Below are 24,504 nucleotides of genomic sequence, written 5' to 3' on the forward strand. Positions count from 1 at the left end.
TGGAGATTCAACCTGTATATAGAATGGCATCAGTTTTCCTGATCCCTGGAGTTCTGAATTACAGAGGTTCCCTTCTGTACTCCATAATCTTAGGCATATTGTGTTTAACTGGCTAATTTTAGAATCCAGTGGATTTCTTTGATTTTAAGTTCCACCACTTTCTTTCAATTTTTATGATTCTAGATAAAGTCTTCTAGTAATTTATATTTTTGAGGTTATGGACATCATGAAACTAAAAATGCATTAATAGACTTGATGAGGGAGTTAGGTACTTAGAAAAAGTTGTTCCATTTCAAAAGCATTCAAGAGGAGAGTCATTTAAAAAATAATGTTAAGTGTCGTTGCAGTGTGATTCCAAAGAACTACCAACATGTCTTGGCTTTGATATTTGCTATGAAAGAGATCCAGAAGAATCCCAATGTGTTAACTAATATGACCATAGGATTCCACATCTATGACAGCTACTTCAATGCCAGAATGACCTATCAGAATACCCTGGAACTTCTCTCCACCTGGCATCGGCCAGTCCCCAACTATAGCTGTGGCATTCAAAAGAATTTAGTAGCTGTCATTGGGGGACTTGACTCCGAAACCTCCATCCACATAGCCAGCATAATGGATACCTACAAGATTCCCCAGGTATGGCTCCATCATCAACTGTGCAGAATTCACAGTTTGCCGTGAGTTCAGCTATTTGGGATACTCCATCATGCTCAGAGTGTAATGTACAGCAAACTGATTTAAAGTAGTTTTGCAATAACTGTTGGCATAACGCAGATGGGTTTCTGATATTTTTAAAGGTAGAGATCAAGCAAGGTAAAAATGCCTAACCAATGAAGTGCTTCTCTGTCTAAATATGCAAAGTTTTTTATGGCTCATTCCCACTTACATTTCAACCGGTTTGCGATTTGCCTTTGCTCCGTGTTGGTAAATCAGTTCCAAAAGGTCTGTCTTTCCATTATCTCCTTGTAATTGCTTCTTTTTTGGCATGCTTGTCATCCTCACTAGTTTGCACTGCTTCAAAATAAATGTCAATCATCTGGGTGTCATCAGTGATGTAAGCGGCAGCCTGGGTAGCCCAGTTTAGGAATTATATATATTTAAAATAAATTCATAGAAGATTCAGTTGGTTTTGCAACTACTTACCTCACTATGAGATGCTGTCAGATTGCCTGGATAATTGCAAGTAGTTGCAAAACCAATAAATCAAATCTTCAATCAAGTGCAGAGAGAGAAGGGGAATGGTGGATCTACCAAAAACTGAGGAGAGATGGTAAACAAATCTCTGCCATTAGTCTCTCCTCTCCAGAATGATGTGATTCAGATCCGTCATTCCCACTTGTTGAACATGCTTCAGCATTGATTCTTTTAAAAAGAACTGCTAGGAAACTAGTGTCTGGAAAAACCAGTTTGTGTTTGTCTCACTTTATTGCGATAGAAATCAAAGTAGGATCAGAACCAGTTTCAAATGAGAATGATAGTCCTATAACCCAATCAGCAATTCACTTCAAATCATAATGGAAATGTGCCCTTAGAGATTTTTCAAGCTCTTCATTGTATGCTGCCATAATATCATAAGCACATTAGACAAACTCTGCTGGCTTGGACACATGGTATTTCACAGTTCAAGCATTCTTTTTAGTAGTGATATGGATTAGATTGCTTAACACAATAGGCTGGAGTATCTACTCAAAAGAGTTCCTTAACTTTTCTTTAGGCGGGGAGAGGATGTATAGATGCAAATAAGCAACTCAGACTCTGATCTACACAAAAATGGATTGCTCCTCTTTGGTAGTCATGGCGAAGGGCATGGAATATGCAGGGCTTTTTTGGGTAAAATCTAAGAAAATGCTGAGATACATCTACATCAGTATTTATCTATTTGGTCTTAGTAGATATATGTGAGAAATTATTACAGAGTATTGCAAATATAGCTATATCATGTTCTCCTGAACATTAAAAAAAATATTCATTACTTTTTACTTAGGTCACATTTGGTTTTCTTATTCCACTGACTGGTGGCAAAAGCAGATTCTCTTCCATCTACCAGATGCTCCCCAAAGAAATCCATCAGTATACTGGGATTGCTCAGCTTCTTTTATATTTCCAATGGACTTGGGTTGGGATCATTGCAACAGAAGATGATAAAGGAATACACTTCATGCAAACATTGATGCCAGTGCTTTCTGAGAATGGCATCTGCACTGCTTTCACTGAAAAAATACCAGATGTATCTGCTGTTTATGACCTGAAATACCTAATGGAGCACACTGGAAACATGAAACATTTTCTAAACCTGACCAATGTCACTGTTGTAAATGCACATACTCAGACCTTGTCAGCTTTCATGGCTTTAATAGATCTTGCAAGAATAATGTATGTGGAAGAGATAGCTACAAGTAAGGTATGGATTATGACCTCTGAATGGGCTTTTTCATCACACACTTTTAATGATGGCTTGGACACAGAAGTATTCTATGGTGCCTTATCCTTTGCAGTTCATTCCATTGAGGTGTTTGGTTTTCAAAATTTCCTTCAAAGCCTTAACCCTCTCTATCCAGAAGGAGATGGGTTTTTGGGGATTTTCTGGGAGCAGACATTCAAATGTTCAGTGCCAAATTCTAATACAGATGAGGGGGACATGCAAAGATGCACTGGAGAGGAGATGTTGGAGACCCTTCCAGGAACATTTTTTGAAATGAGCATGACTGGTCAAAGCTATAGCATCTACAATGCTGTCCATGCCATAACACATGCTTTACAAACCATGTGCTCATCCAGAACCAAGCATAGATCAACCGCAAATGGGAAAAGATGTGATGTTTTGCAGCAGCAACCCTGGGAGGTAATGTCTTTCATCCAAAGCAACTCCACTAGTTTGAGAATGCCAATGTCTTTGATGGAACTGTTTAAAGGCAACACCTTTGACCATTCTCTTCTGCTTCCTTTTTCCTTTTTGTACAAATGCTAGCAGCATTCAGGTTAAGATCATTTCCATTTTCCTTGCCACACTCTTTCTTCATATGTAGGCTTCCTTACTTACTTTTCTCTTTATGAATCCCCTTACCTATTTATTAATGCAAAGAAAAATGAAGTGTGCTTATAGCCCTGTTCACACTTCCCATATTACTACTTTCAAAAATACACTATAATAGATGCCAAAAGGCTGGTGAGATGGAGAATCTGTGGCAAATGTAAACATTGTTTGAGTCCATCCTGTTCATATCAGCATGAAAAGTTTTTAGTTTGAGCAGAGATTGTGGGCAGCAGACTATAAGTCATCTATCAGTCTGGATATCACATGTACTAGAATGCGTGGGCAATGAAATGAATTTTAGCTGGTGTTGGAAACACACCACACTGGAGCTGCAGAATTAATGTTGTTTGACACCATTTTAACTTCAATAGCTCAATGCTATGCAATTCATAGCTAGTCTATACATAGGAGGATGGTATGCACAACTAAAGATAAAACTGCTCTTGGGGGGGAAAAAGGAACTTTCTAGCTCAGGAATGAGAAGAAATATTTCTGAGAAACAGAAATGTGAATATCTCAAACACCCTTTAATTAAAAAACGTAGCTGTATTGGTCTGGAAAATCAGTTTACAAAGGAATCTTGTAGCACCTTTGAGTCCCTAACTGAAAGAGAGAAGTTGGTAGCATGAACTTTCGTAGACTTGAGTCTACTTCCTCAGATTAAAAAGAAACTGTGGCACAGTTGCAGTCTGTTTTCATAGTGCGTTTTTCCCTGACTTGATTTACCTTCCTTCTAGCTTCACTCTTTTCTGAGGAGCACCTCATTTAACAACAGTGTTGGAGAGGAGGTCCGTTTAAATAGCCATGGTGAATTAGTGGCTGGATTTGATATTATCAACTGGATCATTTTCTCAAACCAGTCCATCAGTAGAATCAAAATTGGAAGGATGGATCCAGAGGCTGCTCCAGGCAAAGAACTCACTCTTGAAAATAAGATAATCTCATGGCATAAAGATTTCAACCAGGTGGGATCTAGTGGTATATTCCAAAAAGGTCTAAGCAGAGATATTTGCATGATCATCAACCCCATGCTTTTGTCATGATTATCACGTAATCATTTCACTTCCAAGATATCTTAATTACTGTATATACTCATGTATAAATCTAGGAATTTTAGTCAAAAACTGACCCCCAAAAAACCTGAGTTGACTTATCCACAGGTCAATAAGTACTGTATTTTAACTCATATTAAAAGGGGAACCATTCCCTGGTGAAAGGCAGGATGTAACCTATCCTAGAAGCATTGTCCACCCTCTCTCTCATCCATTCAGCCTTTAGGATGAGCACAAACAGTTATGCCTCCTGGAACTTTGTGAGTTCTTTGGCATTGTTTTGCTCTGCTTCATCTTTTAGATTTTTTGGTACATGCCCCTACATTTTACCCTCTACTTATCCATGGGTCATACCAAAATCCATAATTTTGATCCCCAAACCTGCGCTCTACATATACATGCGGTCAACTTATAATCGAGTATATAAAGTATGTCTAAAATTAGTTAAGGGAAATAACTGGCCAATCAACATTTCTACTTATTCTTTCTAGACTTTGCCACTTGCGTTGTGTAATGAGAATTGTCCTCCAGGATATAGCAAAACAAAAAGGGAAGGGGAGCCGTATTGTTGCTATGATTGTGCTGCATGCCCAGAAGGAAAAATATCAGACAAGAAAGGTAAGAAACATACAGACCTTTGAAAAACGTAAATGCCGTGGGGTGTGTAAACTACAAAATGTGTGTGTGTGTGTGTGTGTGTGTGACAAAGAGGGATAGAGACACTAATCACTGGAAAATAACAACCAGTGAACATGAGGCACTTAAGGGTAAGTGTTATTGCAATATGTGGAAATTATGAATACTAAAAGACTCTTTCTTCAATAGATTTCACATTAGCACTACGTCAAGTCAGAATTTTATAAGAGAAGAGAGACCAATATTAGGGAGGGAGCTAGGAAGTTCAAAATATCATATGGGGAAGAAACTAATTCCTTATTACTTTTCATTGGTCTTAATGTTGCATGCACTCTTTTTTTTCAGATACGGATGACTGTTCCAAATGCCCACAAGACCAGTACCCAAACAACGATCACGTCAAGTGCCTTCCAAAAATTCTAACTTTTCTCTCTTATCAAGAACCTCTTGGGATTGCTTTATCCTCCCTGGCTTGCATTTTCTCTCTGATCACAGTTTTGGTGCTAGGGATATTCATCAAACACCAGAACACACCCATTGTCAAAGCCAACAACCGGGGTCTCACTCCCTACACCCTCCTCATCCCTCATACCTCTGCTTACCTCTGTTCCTTCCTCTTCATCGGCCAGCCTCACGCAGTTACCTGTCTCCTAACGACAAGCCCTCTTTCAGCGTTCATCTTTTCAATGGCTGTTTCTTCAGTCCTGGCCAAAACCCTCACCGTGGTTCTGGCTTTCATGGCCCACAAAGCCAGGAAAGCCAAATGAAGAAGTGTGGTGGGGAAAAGACTGGCATGTCCCTGGTTCTTTCCTGTTGCCTTATTCAACACAGGGATTTTGCGCTGGGTGGCCTCTGGCTTCTCCTCCCTTTCCCAGATTTAGACTTCCACTCTTTTTTCAGAGGAAATGTGTGGCAGAATGTAATGAAGAGTCCCCCATCATGTTTCACATTGTTCTGGCGGTACATGGGAATCCTGGCTCTCATTAGCTTTGTTGTGGCTTTCTTTGCGGCAGGCGATTGCCCAGCACGTTCAATGAAGCCAAGTTCATCACTTTCAGCATGTTGGCTTTTTGCAGTGTTTGGGTTCTCTTTTGTGCCCAACTTACCTGGGCACAAAGGGAAAATACATGGTAGCTGTTGAGGTCTTCTCCACTTGGCTTCTAGTGCTGGACTGCTGGTTTGTATCTTTTATCCCAAATGCTATATAATTTGTACTGAAGCCTGACCGACGGTAAGGAGCAGCTACTAAAAAGAAATAAATAGACACAAGGGATGTATCAGTTCCACTGTGTAATAACACTGCTCCGATGACCTCTTTACTGACACACACACCAATTTTAATCCAAACTGAAATCAACTTGGGAAGTCACACACGGATCCCCAGAGCAAAGTCACATCAGTCAAGGGGTCTTCCTAATGTCTGCACTGTTTCCTGATTGTGTTTATGCCTGGTTACATAACCGTAACTGCAGCAGGTTTTTTTTACAATTCCCACAATTAAGTTTAATATTTGCATATTCACTTAATCAAATAGCTTTTATTTCCTCTTTGTTCATGCCCATCGTTTTCTTAAAAGTGAAGTTCACAGAGTAGGGGACGGGAAATGCTGACAAATACAACACAAAAAGGGAGGCGGGCAACACCACATTTTCCAGATTCCAGTACAAAAAAAGGAGCTACTTTCTGTGGTGGGAACAATCACAGGGACCCCCTCCTCTTGACCCCAAATCCTGGACCATCCTCCACTCCATCCACCGACCCCAATTCTTCCACCACAATCACAGTCAGAGGTCAAAACACACATTTAAAAGCCATTCTTCTCAAAACAGAAGCATGAGCTTTAGGATTTTAGAATCACCCTTAAAGCCCTCAAGCATAGAAAATAAGTGTTTTCATATTGGAAGAGGGAACTTTGTGTGTTCAACAGCTGGGATTCAAGGTAAAGAGTATTATTTTATCCATGTAGATTGCCTACTTAGATAGGGTTGCCTAACCGGTTGCAACCGGGTTTTTCCCGGTTTTTGGCTGCACCTGCCCGGGGCACGGCACGGTGCAGCCAAAACCGGGAAAAGCGGGTTTGTAGCGGGTTGCAATGGCAACCCTGGGGCCTCGCTGCCCTCCTCCTCCTCCCCCGCGTCTGGTCGCGCAGAGGAAAAGGAGGGCAGGGCGAGGCCTGAGGTGAGGAGGCTGCAGGGAGGCAGCGCCTCTTGGGCGCTGCCGGCGCAACTCCCCGCCTCCCTGCAGCCTCCTCCCTCCTTTCCTGGCCTCCGCGGGGGCCAAAGGAGGCGAAGCCCCTGGCCATCGCCGCCGGCCGTCTCTCCAATCCCTCCTGGTCCCCGCGGAGGCCAGGAAGGCAGGCGAGTGCCGCGGCGCTCGCCGGCGAGCCACCTCGCCTCTCTTTCGTGGCTCCTCGGCGACCAGGAAGGAGGCGAGGCAGCGGCGCTCGGCCGGAGCCCCTCGCCTCTTTCCTGGCCTCCTCGTGGACCAGAGAAGGAGGCGACGGCCGCGGCGCTCGCCGGCGCCACCTCGCCTCTTCCTGGCCTGCCTCGGGGGCAAGAAACGAGGCGCGGCGGCGCCCGCCGGGGGGCTCCTCGACCTCCTTCACTGGTCCCCGCGTGGGCCAGGAACGAGTCGAGGCCCCGATCTGGCCTCCAATGCGGGGGGCCCAGGCGGGGAGGGAAAGCCCCTTAAGTGGGGGCTTTTCCCTCGCCGCTTGCCCGCTTGCGATTGTGATGGAAAATGTAGGACATAATTTTTAAATGTAGGACACATTTTTGTGTGTCCTACTTTTGAAAATTTTTTCCTACATTTTCCCCGTTTTCCTCGGTCCGGCGCTATGGCAACCCTATGCCTACAAGACTTTTGCAAACCATATATCTTCAACATTAAGGGGTCATTCCTCACCAATTTGAAGCAAACCGTGGATTTTGGGTACATGACCCTCATTCCCATTTGAAACCAATTCCGTTCCTCATTGGATTGATTCCGCTGTGATGAAGCAGGGCAAATGCAAAAAAAAAAACAAAAAAACACACAAAAAAAATTGGGGTTTTTTTGGCTGTTCTTTCAGAAGAATTGATTCTGAAGCGTGTCCAATAAGTGGGAACAACAGATCAGAATCAATTCTTTCTGAGGGGAAGGACAAATGGCAGAGGGGCTTGTGTGTCCCATCCTTCCCCAGTGCTGCCTTTTTTGGGTCCTTTTTTTTAATTAAATATATTGAAAAATCGATAGAAAGGTTTAGCAAACTACTTTGAATCAGGAAACAAACACGCACAGCATTTCTTGAAGCAAAGAGACTCCTTGCACTTATAATTTCAAATTACACTGTGAAATTAATGCTGCCCTTTTTACCTGAATGGATTTTTGTCTGTAGCCAAAAGAGAGAGAGAGAGAGAGAGAGAGAGAGGAGATGGAAAATGGGAAGAAGGGGGACCTGGGACTTGTGTTATGAGTAAAGCATGCTGTAATGTGCAACCTACATAAAAATGCAGAGAAATATAGCATGATAAAAGCCTCTCTGGAATCACTCAAAAAAGACAATAGAAATGTCAGTGGTCCCCTGACTCTTGAGGGTAGCTCCCTGCTTTACTGGCATCAGAAAGATATGTTGTCGGGGGGGGAGGTATGCACATTCTCTGTCACCATCTCACCTTTCCCTTCTCTATATGCTTGTTACGTGATGGGTGTTAAAATAATGAGGGTCCAGTTGGCTTTCCACCAGGTGTGTGTGGCAACAAAACTACAGTTCTATAATTCCCTAGCATTGATCCAGGGCAGTTAAGTGGTCTCAACTGATTATTTCTGCAGTGTGTTTTGGTCTGAGAGACAACAATTCAAGTTAGTACTGTGGTCAACTATTCCCCACATTGAGCACACCGTCTGCCTGTTCCACACAACGGTCTAGATCACATGGGCATCACTTGTCTAGTTCTGATATAATTCACTCAGTGATGCATTCACCCAAAAAGCCTATACTTGCTACTGTGTTGGAAATTATTGTTGGGAGTATGCAGAGACACACTGGATCTGAAAACAGGAATAGTCTGAAGCAGAATAGTTAGTTGGGCAAGGTAGAAGCGTGAAACAATAACCACTTCCATGCCACCTACACAGACACACAGAGGGTCCCTGGCAGAGAAAACGAGATAGCTGTTCTTTCCATGGTTATTTCTTACTGCATCGGAAATAGGGAGAATGAGACAACGAGAGAAGAGGAAATGGTTGCAGGGTTAGAGAAAGTGCGGGTGATTAAATGTATGTGTCATCATCAGCACAGCAGCATTTTATTTATAAAGTGCCATTATTGGCACATGGAGCTTTAACAAGTACAGTTCCTGCCCACTGGGCTTAAAATCTAATTAAGATATGACACAAAATTAAAAGGGTGTGTGGGAGGTGAACAGGTCCAGCAGAGACTGCCTCTTTTCCCCTCTTTCCAAGGCCACAGCCAGTGGGCAATTGGGATGAAGGCTCTGTCTCGTGGCCATAGGCATGATATGGCTGTGCCAGACAGACAAACAGGTAGTCATTATAATGCAAACTAGCAATTAGAAACCTTGTATTAGGCCAACCAAAATTCATCTAAGATATGTTGCAAGCTGTTTGAAGCCTCAGTGCTTCTTCATCAAGCAAAAGTGTTAGAAACCATATAGGAGGACAGAAAATCGACATGTAGTCACAGGCCAACATTTATCAAGGTGTTGTCTGGAGATGATGATGAGATGTTTTTCAGAACCAGAATACGTGTCGTAAACATTTTTTTTATTTGTGTGATATTACAAACAAACCATACTTCGCATCTAAACTCAGCTTCTAGACATTTGAACTATCACGATAACAGCTCCAATTCATCTTCTGTTAATGTAACCAATTATTTTCTGTCTTGAGGAAAGTATTTTCAATCTATACCCAGCATTTCTTGCTAATATTTAATTAATCCTGCTAATGTCTACCTGGCTTTTCTCAATTGCAAAGCTCTACAAGTATCTGTGTGCCATTCCATTATTGTCAAGGACTTTCCATTTATTGCACGCCACACTGAATTTCTCTTTAGTTTCATCACAACTATGCAACTGTAGATATGCCTCAACTTTAGATCATCACTGATATTCGTCTCTGCGGACACGTGACCACAAACCAGACAGAGAAGGGTTTGTAGAGAATTACCTACAATTAAATATATCCATTAAGAAACCATGCTAAAAATATAATTAAGGAAAACCCAAAAGGAGGAGACAAGCAATGCTGAGTAAAAGGCTCAGCACAAAGGCGTAGAAGTTCATCATGATTGTAATATCCCTACAACTTCATTTGAGGTATCATGTAAACTATTTGATTTCTCTTGCTAATGCACTTAAATATTATCTTAGTCAATCAACCTGCACTTACGCCGCTCATCATTTGAGAGTTCGGCCCAAAACATACCATAGTAAGGCCACTGAGAGGAGGCCAAAACTCAGTGGGAACTTAAACCTAACTGTTCCAGATCACAGATTTAATGTAGACAGGGTGGTAGGATCATTATTATTATTATTATTATAGATTATTATTAGTATTATATTATATTAATAACCTTATTTATAAAGCGCGGTAAAAATTACCAGCGCTGTACATACAATATTTTTAGAATTAGACGGTTGATGGTCATCTCCTGATATCAACCCCCCACAAATTGTAGAAATAGCTAATTATATCCTGAGAAACCTTGGTGGGTATGACTGAATATGTGGTAAAAACATCACTGCAGATTAGACAGTATTTTCCTTTTCATTTATTAATGACGTTAATAAAAATTAGGTACATGGTTTACAAATGTTCAGAAACAGATGCATTTGTACAAACACCACATTTGTCTTACTACACCTTTCGGTTGGGGAGATTGGTACAAAGGGATTTTGTAGGTCCTTTAAGGTTAACTGAGCAAAAGATTTCTAGCATAAGCTTTCATAGACTTGGTCTAGTTCCTCAGATGCATGGGGTGAACTGGTGCCCAGTAAGGACTGGGTATGATGTTGTGGTGAGAAGTTAAGTTTTAACAAAGGTCACTGAAGGACAAAGGCAAATGGGAAGCTGTTGCCTAAGACCTAGGTGAGTGAACGGTGGAGATAGTTTTGGGACGTAGTCTGTGTAGGCTGGGAACCAGAAAGGAGATATAATAAAATGGCTAAGAGCATCTCCATGACTAACATTATAACATGTGTAGTGCTCCAGGAGGCCACTATCTCTGTAGACAGACTGGAGTTTCTGGAGATACAGACAGCCCCCCACATTTGCTGCTATCACTTTTACAGATTTGATTATTCACAGATTTGCTTAATATGTTCTATCTAGGAATGTCTAGGTCCCCTTACAACTCTTGCATTCAATTAGTCTCAAAGGTGCTACACAATCCCTTTGCATACTGATATTCTAGACTAACATGGCTATGTCTCTGAATTCTTCCCAGATTGGTACTGTATGGTTGTTTGGTAAGGGAGAGGTAGCTCACAGCACAATGTTAACAACAGACCTGTACAGGTGTGGGGCACTGCTCTGGAAGGTAACTTTGTAACTCATGGAACAGGAAACACATCAGGTCTGAAACAAACATGGTAGCCAGAAAGTCTAGAACGTGTGCAAAAGGTAAGTAAATGACTAAATCACTGCCTGAGCCTTCAAAAACCACACTATCAATACCAGAGATGCCTTTGGTGTTCTATAATATAGGCTAGTTGTTGTGTGGCTTGGTTTCCAACTTATGGTGACCCTAAGGTGAATCTATTACAGGACTTTCTTGGCAAGATTTATTCACAGGAGGCTTGCCTTTGCCTTCTTCTAAGGCTGAGAGAATATTACTTGCCCAAGATTTCTATGGCCGACCAGGGATTTGATCCCTAGTCTCCCAGCACAGTTGAAGCAAAGCACTACACCACATTGGCTACGATATAGGCCGACAAAGTATCCAAACCCCAAGCAAGTTACTTTGGCACACAATGCTGAAATGCCCACAAGCATGCCTCCTCATCCCTCTATAAATGGAAAAAGAAGAAATTAAATAACCATGTCCCGCCTTTTCCTGACACCAAAAATCTGCTGCCTGAGGCACTGACCTCACTGGCGGCAAGCCCTGAGCTGGTGCTTCCATATATGTTACATTCTGGTTTTTCTGCATGTGAAACTGGTGGTGAGCTGAAGATCTCCCATAAAGAAGGTGTCAGTGCAGGAGAAAGAATCATGCACCCCTCCCAGTGCAGTTTGGGGAAAAAACCAATTGTACCAGCAACAGCTTTTTTAAAAGGTACAGTTATTGAGATATGCTCTGTTTGACTGAGTGAGTGATTGCGTGATTATTTATGTAAATATTTACTCTGTAAAGATTCTGTAAACTTTTAACATTTCAATTTTTCCTCATATGCATATTAGCTGCAAACTACGTACTGTACTTCAGGGCGAGTCATTTCTGGACATAAACACTAGAGGGCAGTAAACTCTCACAACTAATTTGTGTCAAAATTTGAACTAACTTTCCACAAATTTGACTGTACTTCCAACAACTACAATCAGATACATATTCAGAAGTAGAAATACCTGTACTAGAGTCCAGAAGCTGTTATTTAAACATTAAAAACAACGTGCCCGAGAAGAGAAGGTGCAAAATGCTTTTCCTGCATGCCATTTCTCTGCTCTAAGTAAACTCCAGTTTCAAGATTTCAAATAATAAATAAAATAAAAATAATTCAGTACTGAAAATGAAAACCAAAAACCATTAAATATGGTTGCATTGGCTTGGGCACATTCCAAGAGAGAGGGCTAGGCACTACAACAGCCCAAGAAGCTGGAGATAAAAGGTGGAAATTCCAGTCTGTATACATAGATGATGCTTGAAATGCAAAAGGTAAGTTGCTACATTAACAAGGCAGCTAGGTCACTATGTCCAGTACACTAAATATAGTGTACTATTTTACCATCCTAGGAACAATAGTGGAGTCTATTTTACCATCCATTTTATTGGCAGGTTTTTGTCCATAGTACAAAAGTACCAGTGAAATTTAGATGAAAAATTGTTAATGACTTAAGCCCAACTCACCTCGTGTGCAATAACATAGTCTGGGTCCAATCCAGGGTTTAACAGTGAGCCACTCAACTAAAAGCAACAATGAGAAAAGGAACAGAAAGGAAGGAGATACGGTAGGCAAAAATCAAATCCAGACAAAAGCCACAGGGATGGAAAGATCAAAACTTAGGCAAAGCAAGAACAGATATGTCTGAGTCCATTGGAAAAGAAAGAGATGCATTAATAAGCCACAGTGAAAATGCATACATCATGAGGGAGTGGTGTGTCTCCAAGAGTTGCCAATAACTGTGACTTATTTGCTCTTTTGTGTGGTCCTAGCCACATAATAAAGCCAAGAATAAGCAAACCTTACAGCCAAAGTAGTACACAGCAAAATTCATTCTGCTTTTACTGTGGTTTAGAGAGAAGTTACATCATCATGACGAAAATAAGTCTAGAGAACGTTTAGGAAAACCAATATTAAGCTGGACTCCCTGAGGAACAGAAAAATCCACTTGAGACATAATGCATCCTCATCCCTTACAATGAAAACCTGGGGGAACAGGCAGCCTGTGTCTTTCCCTAGCAGGTGCCCTCCTGATGTATTGGGCTACAGTTTCCACCTTCTTCAGACAGTATATGCATACTGATCAGGGATGTTGAGAGCTGCAGTCTAACACACCTGGAGAATGCTTGTGGGGAATAGTTTTAGGCCTACAGATGTCACTTTCTGCTCCCATATCACATCTGGGACATACTGAAAGAGCTAACAATGCAGTTGCATGCTTACTTGGAAGTAAGTGCCACTGAACCTAGGCTGAAGCCTTAGATATGGAACAGTGGATAAACGATTTTCCAATTCAAATCCTGTCTTGACCATGAATTTACCAGATTGTATTACATAAGGCAATCTCTTTCAATTACAAATTCCTGAAATACTATGAAAATACTGATATACCTTAATAAGACTGCAGTTTGGTTTGCTGTGATAATTTATATGAAGAACCTTCTATGATTATTCTGGACACACGACGTCAAGGAGTACAACATAATTTTAGTTTCAAGCATCACCCTGCAAAACCTGCTAGAACCATGAAAGCTGGGGCCAGAAAAACACAAAATAATATTAGCATGGAAATTATAAATTATAAAATAAATCTAGCATGGAAAACCTTCTTTACTAAATTTAGCATGTTACTACAGATAGCAAAATGACAGTTTGGAATACAGAATTATCATTTACATGTTTCAGTTTTAGTTTTATTTAATGTTCTGAGGCAGAAAAACCCTCCACTGCTTTTGTTTTAGTATCTGCACATTTTTTTTTGATTCTCACAAAGGCGGAATATCACAACCTATGACCAATAGCACTAAAAGATTTGCCATGTTAGTCTTCATCCATTGTTCCAGCACATGTCTTCCAAGACATATTGTTAAAAAGTAATTCCAAAGAGTTAGTGGCAAAGAGGCTATAGCTAAGCTTTTCCCAGTCTGGTCTTTCTAAATGCACTAAGCTTCACCAGCCAGAATCCTCAAGCCAACTGGTTCAGGGATTCTGGGATCTCTAATCCAAAACATATAGCAAGCACCAGGCTGGGGAAGACTGAACTATAGACAACTTTCTTGCAATGGGTGGAAGCTCAAGTTTCCAACTTCAACACTCCAGTATTTAAAACATGAGGTGTAGACAAATGGGAGCTTATGTTAAACATATATGTGCACTTAATACCCTCAGAAGCCTCTTTGTGCATCACCATGTTCCTCTGAAGAACCTTTACAATAATGACATGTGGTCTGGAATCCTTAACTTCTTTCCCATGGTTCTGCTCTTCCCAAGTACAATTTAATCACAGCATGGCTAACATGACTCCCCATTGGCATGGCAATGAAACTTCCAATTCCACCATTTGTAATCTGGCAGACCTGGAAAACTACTGTTGTTGTTATGTACCTTCAAGGTGATTCCAGTTTACGGCAACACTACGAGAGGGTTTTCTTGGCAAGATCTGTTCAGAGGAGCTTTACAACTGTGTTCCTCTGAGTATGAAAGAGTGTGACCTGCCAAGGTCACCCAGTGGGTTTCCCTGGTGGAGTGGGAATTCAAACCTTACGTTTCTCAGAGTCCTAGTCCCAAACAACTACATCACTCTAGCTCTATCTGCAACAGTATCACAGCCAAGATCTGGACCAATATATGGCATTTTGTCAAAGGCTACTTCCCAGGTATGGCTTAAATGCCTGTAATGAATCATTTTTGCACCCACCCCTTGAGTCAACACACAGAAGGTACCCTTCCATTCTCGTGAGTTCTCCGGTGAGCAAGAAGTTCTTTCTGTTTGCTAAAAGAATCCCCACATGCATCACAAACGTATGGCCTGTCACCTCGGTGCCTCCGCTGATGTTTGTAACAATTGGACAGGTCCCCAAAGGATTTCCCACACTCGGCACAGCGGTAAGGTTTCTCACCCGAGTGGATCCTCAGATGAGTAGTGAGGTGGTACAACCGGGTAAATCTCTTTCCACAAACAGCACAAGGGAAGGGTCTCTCCCATCTATGGATCCCTTTGCGCAAAGCAAGTTCTTGCTTGGCACGGAAGCTCTCCCCACACTCTTCAAACTGATGAGGCTTCTCTCCCCAAAAGAATGCTCTTGCCTGGCTTGCCTGGTCATTGGTTTCCTGCAATGTTTCCTTGGCCCTGCTGGTCTGTGAAGGTAAGACTGCTGGGCGCTTTCTTAGCCTCCGTCTTTGGAGGCCAAGCTCATCTTCTGATGAGCCATCTCGCTCACCCAAGTGCTTGTCCTCTTCCCAGTCTGATGAAGTGCCCTCATCCATATTCCTCCATGATTGCCTGGACATCTCTAGTGAGTTTTCAGGAGGGCATTCGGTGGTTTGGCTGGTAGTCCCGGCACCTGCTGACATTTTAATAACAACAAACACCCAATTTTTTACTCCCACTACAACACTCAAATTACAGTTGGTCCTCCACATTTATTACAGATTTTACTTCTGCAAATTTAATTATTTGTGGGTTTAATTTACATGTTCTCTCTAGGAATCTCTAGGTCCTCCAGCGTGACTCTGCTGGAAGCTGACCACAGAGTCATGCTGGTGGACCTACAGGTTCCTAGAGAAAATACTTCTTTAGGCATTTTTAGGTCTTCCAGCATGATTCTGTGGTCAAGTTCTAGCTGATGTTGGCCATAGAGTTGCACTGGAGGACATCAAGATTCTTAGAGGTGTTCTCTTGGGTAAAAGAAAGAAAGAAAGAAAGAAAGAAAGAAAGAAAGAAAATTTTTACACTATTTGCAATTTGTCCACTTTCACTGGAGTCTGGTGCCCCTAAACCCAGCGAATGTGGAGGGGTCACTGTATTCCCAGAAATGGGATGTGCCTAAGGAGTCATCTGTACCTGTAATTTTAAACAGGACTTTTACTTCCTGATTTGTATTACAAGTGTTTTGTGAGGATAAGATTTTGTTTAGTTTTCTAAAGTGTACATTTTCATCAATGTGATACAGGTTGTACAGGGTTGAACTCATAACCTGTGGTGATGAATAACTCTGTAGAGTCTTGGACAGAATACTGCAGCCTTTGCTGCCAGACTAAATCCTCAGGCTATTAGAAGACAAACAGACCAAAACAATTGATACTTTTTTGTGCTTTTGCAAAGCTTGCAACCTCCTCCTCCCTGCCAAAGAGCACGTGGATACTTGTTCTCTGGTTCTTCACTGACCTCATTTTAGCTCCTGTCAGCACACCACTGTTGAAGGGATGATAAACAGTACAGCTGCCCCTCCATTTTAGCAGGGGATCCATTCCAGTTCTCCTCCTCCCCAGGGAAATGGGAAATCACTGATATTCAAGCCCCATTGGCTTGAATGGTGGTGCATGCCCCATTTTGTCCCCGTTTGCTGCGTGTGAATGGGCAAGAGATGCAGATTTCAAGTCTATGAAAATAGAGGGATGACTCTACTTATCTACTTACTCCCTGAGCATTCCCATTCAGAAACAAAACATAGTAGCAAAGGGCAGTTCAAGCTGTTTCCAACTCAGCATACATCAGGTGAACAGCATTCTTGAGCCATGCTGTATGAGTTGAGAATCTAGCAGCCCTCCAGATCATGGGACCTTTCACGTTATACAATTATAGCACTATAATTCAACTTTAAATGCCGTAACTGCATCCTATGGAATCCTGGGGTTTGAAATTTCTTGAGGCACTGGAGCTCTCTGGCTGAGATACCCTGACTTAAACCCAGAACTCCATAGGACAGAACCATGGATGCTAAAGTGCAATAATTATGATGTGATTCTGTAATGTGAAGGAGTCCCAGATAATGTTGGTCTGCAACTCCCATCACCTCTATCCAGTATAGGATAAAAGATGATGGGAAATGCAGTCCAACAATATCTGGAGAGGCACACATTCCCTGCCCTTGTAGTGCAAGGATTATACACATGCAAGTCATTACCTATTTCTTGTGAAGGCTCAGCTTCTTCCCTGAGAATGCAGGTCAGCTCACATGGTGGTTCTATTGGTCCTCTTGATTCTACTGCATTCTGAGAGGGGCATCCAGGAGAGGTCTGAGGGCCAGGGACATCCCACAATGCACCAGCCAATGCCATTTCCTCCTCTTCCTCCCCTGAGGGCTCTCCTTCCACCTTCATATCAACAATGACCTGAGGATGGCAAAGAATATGCAGTCAATGCTGGAAAAGCCTGCAGGATAAGGATGACAAAGAAAGTAAGAAAGCCACTTTAATGGACTACAGCTCCCAGAATCCCCTGCCTCCTATAGTCAATACAAAGGCTGCAGTCCTAGACATCTAGAGCAGGAGAAGGAATCATGCAGTCCTCCAAATACTGTTGAACTACAGCTCCCAGCAGCCCTAGCCAATATAGCCAAGGATATGGGGAGCCACAGTCAACATCTGTAGGTCTGGACAGTTCCCATCACTATCTTAGGCTGCAGAAATAAACCAGGCTGGTACCACTTTGAACTGCCATGGCTCAAGGCTATGGAATTCTGGGAATTGTAGTTTTGGGAGATATTTAGCCTTCCCTGAGAGCTCTCGTGCCACAACAGCAAATCCCAGAATCCCATGGTGTCAACCTGGATTATTTCTGCAGTGCAGATGCAGCTTTAGAGAGAAACCCCTTCTGAAAACAGTGAGGCTTAGTTTCAAGTAATCATGCTTATGACTGCATAACATAGAACCCTTCCTGTGTCTACTCCCATGGAAGAATACAGGTGTGCACTAAGAAAGATACCATAGTTCCCAGCAATCAGACTGAATCCTCACTCTTGCACTCTGTGTATGCTACAACGTAGATGTCCTATCTGAGTAAGTTTTGGAATCATGTTACGTGTGCATATTCAAGGTCCACTTATACACCCGGCAGTAGTCCAAGTCTCAGTCAACTATGCTCTATTTATTTATAAAAACATTTATATCCCACTTTAGATTCAGGGATATCATGGCAGTGTATAACTTATAAAAATATTTCTAACACAAGTTAAAACAAAAGAAAATCACACAAAACAAAAGGCAAACCCCATAACCCAACAGGCTAGGGCATTATCAGTGGACTGCTAAAGCTTGGCTTCCCAACTCTGTACCAGTCAAGCCCTCAATCAAGGTGCCATAGCTCAGACAACCTCAGAATGAAGCATGCAAAGAGGACAAGGACTAGGTTTCAGGCTGGTTATTAGGAGGCACTGAAACTTTTACAATTGCATTGAACTGAGCAATTTTAACACGTGCTCACATGGGCATCTGATTTTTCAGCCTCTTGCTGCTTCAAGACAAACTCCTCTGCCAGGTCCACAGCCTGGGCACAGGTCTCTGGGCGGCAATCCCAAACCCAGCTCTGCATTTCCTCTGGCAAGATAGTCAGGAACTGCTCCAGGATCAGCAGCTCCAAGATGTGGTCCTTGGTGTGGATCTCTGGCTTCAGCCACTGACAGCAAAGTTCACGCAAGTTCCCACAAGCCTGCCGGGGACCCTCAGCCTCCTGAAAGCAAAAACGCCTGAAGCGCTGCCTCCGGGTTTCACTCCCAACACTGCAGTGGCACAAAATGGCAGCTTTGACCTTCCCATAGTCTTCTCGGTCTCTCATGCTGAGACTGGTATAGGCCTGCTGGGCTGCCCCACTTAGGGCGGGCACCAGTCGGGCAACCCATTGGTCCCTGGGCCACTGGCAGGCATCAGCCACTCGCTCAAATGTAGACAAATAGACCTCAATATCATCAGCCAATGTGAGCTGAGGAACTTGAAGATTGCCCCATGCAGGGGAGGAAGCTGAGATAACTTCTGGAGCTCTTGGCTCATGCCACTGAACTTCCCAGTGCTGTAATGTCTCCTGGCCTTCATCATTGGACTGTTGTGATGCCACACATCTCAGAAGCTCTCCAGATGTCCCAGCCTGGATGATAAAGGGGGATTTAGTTACATGTTTCAGGCCCTCTGCTAAGACAGAATCTTCCAGGTCAGGTTCCTCAATTTTCACCACTGACAGCAGGCCCTGTTTAAGCAGAATCTCATTCTGCAGTCCTGAGATAGTAGCTGTCATTCTTTTTATTCCACCTCTAAAATGAACTTTCAAACCCAGATTCACAGGTCCCCTTCCAAACCAGGGTGTAGCAATGCTGGGTCACCCTCTGAGAACTCAAGGACAAGATTTCAAGTCTTTAAACATCCAGCATTCTCATGTAGTACAGCAGGTACACAGGGACAGTAGGTATACAATGACTGGGAAATCCAATAATTTTTCTGTCAAAGAAAATAAGAGAAATATAAACAAATTGTGGAAATATTCATTGTCATGTTCACATCTTCTGCTCCATCACTATCATCTCAAGCATAGCAAACAGACTTCAAATTTTAATCTTGCCAGAATGAAAAACAGGTTACAGCTTCCATGACCTTCAAACAGAGAAGTTCAGTTTCTTCCTTACTCCAGGGCTATGCCAGGAGAAGATGTGGCTGTCAAAATTCCCCCTTCTAATCAATTTATTTGTGCAAATTTTTAACCTACTCCATCCCTAGAAGCTCAAGGGAGGCAGCACCTTTTAAGAAAGGTGTGGGAAAGATTTCACCCTCCAGATGTTTTGATTTATAATTTCCATTAGCCTCCCCGCCACCTGGAGCAAGCATGGCTAATGGTGATAGTCTGTGAAAACTGTCTAGAGTCAAAGGATGCATCCACAATGCAGAAATAATGCAGCTTGACACCACTTTAACTGCCATGGCTCAGTGCTATGTAATCTTGGGATTTGTAGTTTGTTGTGGCACCAGACCTATCTGACAGGGAAGGCCAAATAGCTTACAAAACTATAAATCCCAGAATTCCATAGCACTGAGCCATGGCAGTTAAAGAAGTGTCATTTCTGGAGCCAAAGCTTCCCTAACAGATTTAGGTGTACATTATTTTATATTGTTTTCATCCTAGTTTCCTTCCAAACCATTAAAAGCAGAATTTTATACCCATAATAGTCCTGTAAAAGTAAAATGGTTTACCTACAACAGCCCAGTGAGTTTCATACAGCTGAAAGTGTTTGGATTTCAGAAGGAATTCTCCTGCTGCTACCTCATATCTACACAGTAGTTTTTAATTATATTTAAATTACTTGTATCTCATTGCTCATTTTCACAATAATAGCATTAAGCAAGTCACAGTCACAGGCCAACAAAGATTTATACTCAAGGACTGGTAAGTGGTGAGATCCCAGCTCACAATATCTATGAAAATGTCTCACTCATCCAGACCAAGCCGGCTGATCCTGCAAAGAGACGGGCCAAGGATGTCCACACCAGGTGATCAAACACCTAATAGGGATTTAGTAGTACCTTTGAGACTAACTTAAACAATAAGGGATGTAAAGAGATCTTGTAAGGTCCAAAACACACTGCAGAAATAATCCAGTTTGAGACCACTTTAACTGCCCTGGCTGAATGCTTGGGAATTCTGGGAATTGTAGGTTTGTGATACATTTAGCCTTCTTTGTCAGAGAGCTCTGGTGCCACAATAAACTACAACTCTCAACATTCCCAAGAAGAGCCAGGGCAGTTAAAGCGGTCTCATACTAGATTATTTCTGCTGTGTGTTTTGGGCCTAAGTGAAAGAAAGAGGTGTGTGAAAGGATCTTGTAGCACCTTTGAGACTAAATGAAAGAAAGAAGTAGGAAGATCTTGTAGCACCTTTAAGACTAACCAAAAGAAAGAAGTTGGCAGCATAAATAGATTTCAGCCTATTTATGAAATCTCATGCTACTCATTTATTTCTTTCAGTTAGTCTCAAAGGTGCCACAAGATCCCTTTGCATACTGATTTTACAGATTAACATGGCTATGTTGAAGTAGTTAGAGATATTCCATATATTCAAACATATAGCCAATGTATTAATGGTGGAAGTATTTTGAGATGAAAACAAGGCTAAAAGACTGTTTTGAGCAGGAATGCTAAAAGGGGTCTGAGTAACATCTGCATGGCCTCTCTCTTTATCATAAAGGCGCCTAAAAGCCTGCATTAGACAAAATCAGAAGTGTACAACATTTCTTAGACTTGAGAAATCTGCAACACTGTCTTTGAAAGAAAGAAGTTGGTAGGCTGAGCTTTGCTCAGTTTGAGCATCCTCCTTCCTCAGATGCATCAAGCCTAGGAAAGCTCATGCTCCCAACTTCTTTCTTTCAAACAAAAACCCACCAAACAGTGATACCTTGATTGGTCAACCGAAATGCACAATATACTTGTCCCAAGTTTTCGAAACTCCACTGGCTTCTTCATCCAGCAAGGTGTTCCAAACCAAACAGGAGAGAAATTGGAGATGTTAGTAAGATGCCTGCATTTTGTTGTTTCTGTCCTTAGTTAAGATGGTATGAGGAGGAGCTGCCCCCTCCTCCTCTGGCCATTTGACAATAGGGATATTTTTCAAAGTCCAGGAAATTTAAAGTCCATTTTCATCTCAACAAGGATGTCTTTCTTTCAGTTAGTCTCAAAAGGCCCCTTTACCTTATAATACATCAATAAATAACATTTCTGAACAACACAACAATACTAGGGAGTTTGATCCTGGCTCGCCTTTGCTGGTCCCTTTAGAGCTGCTTGTCCATTATCCCTCCTTTCATTTATTTAATGTATATACTCATGTATCAGTCTAGAAATTTTAGTCCAAAAAGACTGACAACCCCCCCCCCCACAAATTGTTGCAGGAAGTTGCAAGGAAGAAATGTGCATTTGCATCCTTTGGGAAGCTGCTGTAACAAAGTCTCAAAAAGGTGTTGCAAGCACACCCCTTTGCCTTAGTTTCACTGCAATGGCTTTCCTGCAAGCTAAGCCCCAATGGTGGGCCTTTGGGTGCTGCAGATCCATACAGAAACCCTTATATTTTTTTGTTTTGACTCACCCTTTGAAATGCAACCTTGCTCCCCAAACAAGAGGAAGTCCTTGCCTCCAAACCCGGGTGGCTTTAGGACCCGGAAGCCTCTGCTTCAGTTAACCCTTTCAGGCCCTGCTTTGTCCAAGATTAACCCTTTCTCCTTTTGCTGGTGCCGTTTTCTTCTTTGCAACAAAAGCAATCCCTGGAGTTCTTACTATGTGCATATTATTTTTTTCTGCTCAAAGAGAAACATTGCACCCTTGCAAAGCCCCCAGAAGGAGAGGAAGGCTTAAAAAGAAAGTGCCCCTGAGCATAGGCAGAGTACCTTTTTTGTGTGTTGCCAGAGTCCCTTTTTTTGCTCCCATTTCCCAAACATCTGGGATCACAAGGGGGAAGGACTTCCCGGGTCAGAGGGAGGTGGTTTCCGGGCAGCTTTAAGCCCCGGCACCTCTCTTTCTCTTTTTATATATATATATTATATTATTTTTTGGAAATTCACCAGCAGCAAAAAATAAATAGCTGAAGGAGAAGAAGCTGCAGTTGCATTTGCACGATTGCTAAGCCCAGAGGTTGCATTGCATGTTTGCATTGCATTGCAAGGGAGGTGTCTCAGTGCAAAGCCCAAGAAGTCCCCCATTGCACAGCCAAGGTTCAGCAAAGGTACAGTCCTCCCTTTTCCTCTCCATCCCTTGCAAAAAATATTCCTGATCTTTAGGCTGCTGCAAAGGAAGCCTGGTCTTGCCCTTGATCTTTTCTCCCTTGCCAGGATTTGCTTGCTCCCAAAAGTATTAGGGAGCAGGGAAGCACTAAACTGGCTTGACTGAAGAAGAGTTCTGTGTCACCTGGAAGCTTGCACTTCTGCAGAACAAACACACTGCAGAAAGAAAGCATCCAGCTTTGAGGTTGCTTTAACTGCCCTGGCTCAATGCTAAGGAACTCTGGGAACTGTAGTTTTGAGAGACATTGAGCCTTCTCTGCCTGGTACCACAATAAACTACCATTCCCAGGATTCCCTAGCACTGAGCCAAGGCAGTTAAAGCAGTCTCAAACCTGGTTACTTATGCAGTGTGTTTTGGACCCTAAATGCTCAAAGTGGAGGACTCTTTGGGATTCTTCTTGGGCAGGACGTTGAAATGTAGGACATGTCCTGGAAAAGGAGGACATCTGGTCACCCTGGTGAGAAAATAACCTGGCTGCAGGAGAATAGAAAATCTTGGGGTTGTTGTTGTTGTTGTTGTTGTGTGCCTTCCAAATAGTTTCTTTTTTAATTTTAAAAACTTTATTAATCATTAGTTTTATTAACATTCAAGAACATATTTTCTTATAAAAACATATGTCATCTAAGTCCATGTTTTTAAGTAAAATAGATCCATTTCAACATGAATCTATGTAAACAGTCAACATAAATGTTATTTTAAATAAAAATCCATTATCCTTTTTATATCCATTCTTTCCCTTCTTAATCTTTTCTGACTTATGGCAGTCCTAAAGCAAACCTATCCCAGGGTTTTCTTGGCAGGCTTCTTCAGAGGGGGTTTGCCATGGCCATCCTCTGAGGCTGAGAGAGTATGACTTGGCCCAGGTCACCCAATGGGACTCTATGGCTGAGTCAGGATTCGAACCCTGGTCCAGGGCCCAAAACCATTGCACCATGCTGGAAACATGGGGATGCTTATTGGCTTCAAATGAATGCATGGTACCAATATGTGTCTGTGTATGTTTGTGGGTCACCTCCGCTTAAATTTTGAAAATCATTTTGGGGAAGTTTTCAGATCAGTCCCCAAAATTGGATAAATGGAGAACTGCAGAGAAGGAAGGTTTGGTTGGTAAAATTAGAGACTGCTAATATTTCAAACCCCCCTCGTCCCTTTTTTTCAAAGGAGAGGGTTTGAAATGTTATTCTATAGTCTCTGTAATTTTAGTTAGTTATTTTTATTACTGATTTTTAAAAATGTATATACTGCCCACCTTTCTCCTGATATAAGGTCTCAAGGCGGCTAACGAAAAATTTAAAAATAGCACAAGTTTTTTTAAAAATGCAAAAGCATTAAATGCAAAAGCATATAAAGTTTTTCAAATAACAAAAACAATTTTTAAAAGTTAAAAAAAAAGTTGTGGTGGTGGTTTGTCCACAAGTCATTTGCAACTTATGGCAACCCTAAGACCCTATCATGGGATTTTCTTGGCAAGAAAGGGGGGGGGTTGCCAGTGTCATCCTCTGAGGCTGAGAGAGTGTGACTTGGCCAAGGTCCACTAGTGGGTTTCCATGGCTGAACAGGAATTCGAACCTCAGTCTCTTAGGCCTGTTACAGACAGCCAAAATAAAGCTGCTTCGAGTCACAATGGAGGTATGGTGTTTCAATG

The 24,504-nt window shown here is 42.1% G+C and overlaps 2 protein-coding genes across 8 annotated transcripts in view; one reads left to right on the plus strand and one right to left on the minus strand.

Annotated features, from left to right (window-relative positions):
• The window catches only part of LOC121935751 (zinc finger and SCAN domain-containing protein 23-like), a 482,958-nt gene that overhangs the window by 443,642 nt on the left and 14,812 nt on the right, over positions 1 to 24,504 (plus strand). For 2 of the 5 annotated variants that reach the window (XM_042477598.1, XM_042477603.1), the window contains exon 1: positions 22,564 to 22,800. The exons of 2 other annotated variants lie outside the window; for them this stretch is intronic. The gene's annotated coding sequence lies outside the window, so the exon portion shown is untranslated. Of the gene's footprint in view, positions 1 to 22,563; positions 22,801 to 23,182; positions 23,317 to 24,504 lie in introns of those variants that run through there. One more of the 5 variants, XM_042477601.1, reaches the window with a different exon arrangement.
• LOC121935749 (zinc finger and SCAN domain-containing protein 23-like) lies at positions 10,486 to 23,040 on the minus strand. 3 transcript variants are annotated; one of them, XM_042477594.1, is made up of 4 exons: positions 22,983 to 23,040; positions 18,532 to 19,535; positions 17,234 to 17,441; positions 10,486 to 15,673 (listed from the first exon to the last, which is right to left on the minus strand). In XM_042477594.1, the coding sequence occupies exons 2-4, from the start codon at positions 19,333 to 19,335 to the stop codon at positions 15,033 to 15,035; spliced, it is 1,653 nt and encodes a 550-aa protein (XP_042333528.1). In that variant the 5' UTR covers positions 19,336 to 19,535; positions 22,983 to 23,040; the 3' UTR covers positions 10,486 to 15,032. The 3 variants fall into 3 exon arrangements, with proteins under 3 accessions (XP_042333528.1, XP_042333527.1, XP_042333526.1); XM_042477593.1 differs by lacking the exon at positions 22,983 to 23,040 and adding an exon at positions 22,466 to 22,536; XM_042477592.1 differs by lacking the exon at positions 22,983 to 23,040 and adding an exon at positions 22,168 to 22,452.

This window comes from Sceloporus undulatus, chromosome 6, assembly GCF_019175285.1.
Source record: "Sceloporus undulatus isolate JIND9_A2432 ecotype Alabama chromosome 6, SceUnd_v1.1, whole genome shotgun sequence".
Classification (NCBI taxonomy): Eukaryota; Metazoa; Chordata; class Lepidosauria; order Squamata; family Phrynosomatidae; genus Sceloporus; species Sceloporus undulatus.

Bases quoted from the DNA above. Each gene is read 5' to 3' on its own strand.
- LOC121935749 (XM_042477594.1), bottom strand. From the start codon at position 19,335: ATGACAGCTACTATCTCAGGACTGCAGAATGAGATTCTGCTTAAACAG. The intron at 17,442-18,531 runs GTGAGCACGTGT...TGCCATCCTCAG, and splicing joins CTGAAAAATCAGATGCCCAT to GTCATTGTTGATATGAAGGT. The intron at 15,674-17,233 runs GTAATGACTTGC...TTAAAATGTCAG, and splicing joins TGAGCCTTCACAAGAAATAG to CAGGTGCCGGGACTACCAGC.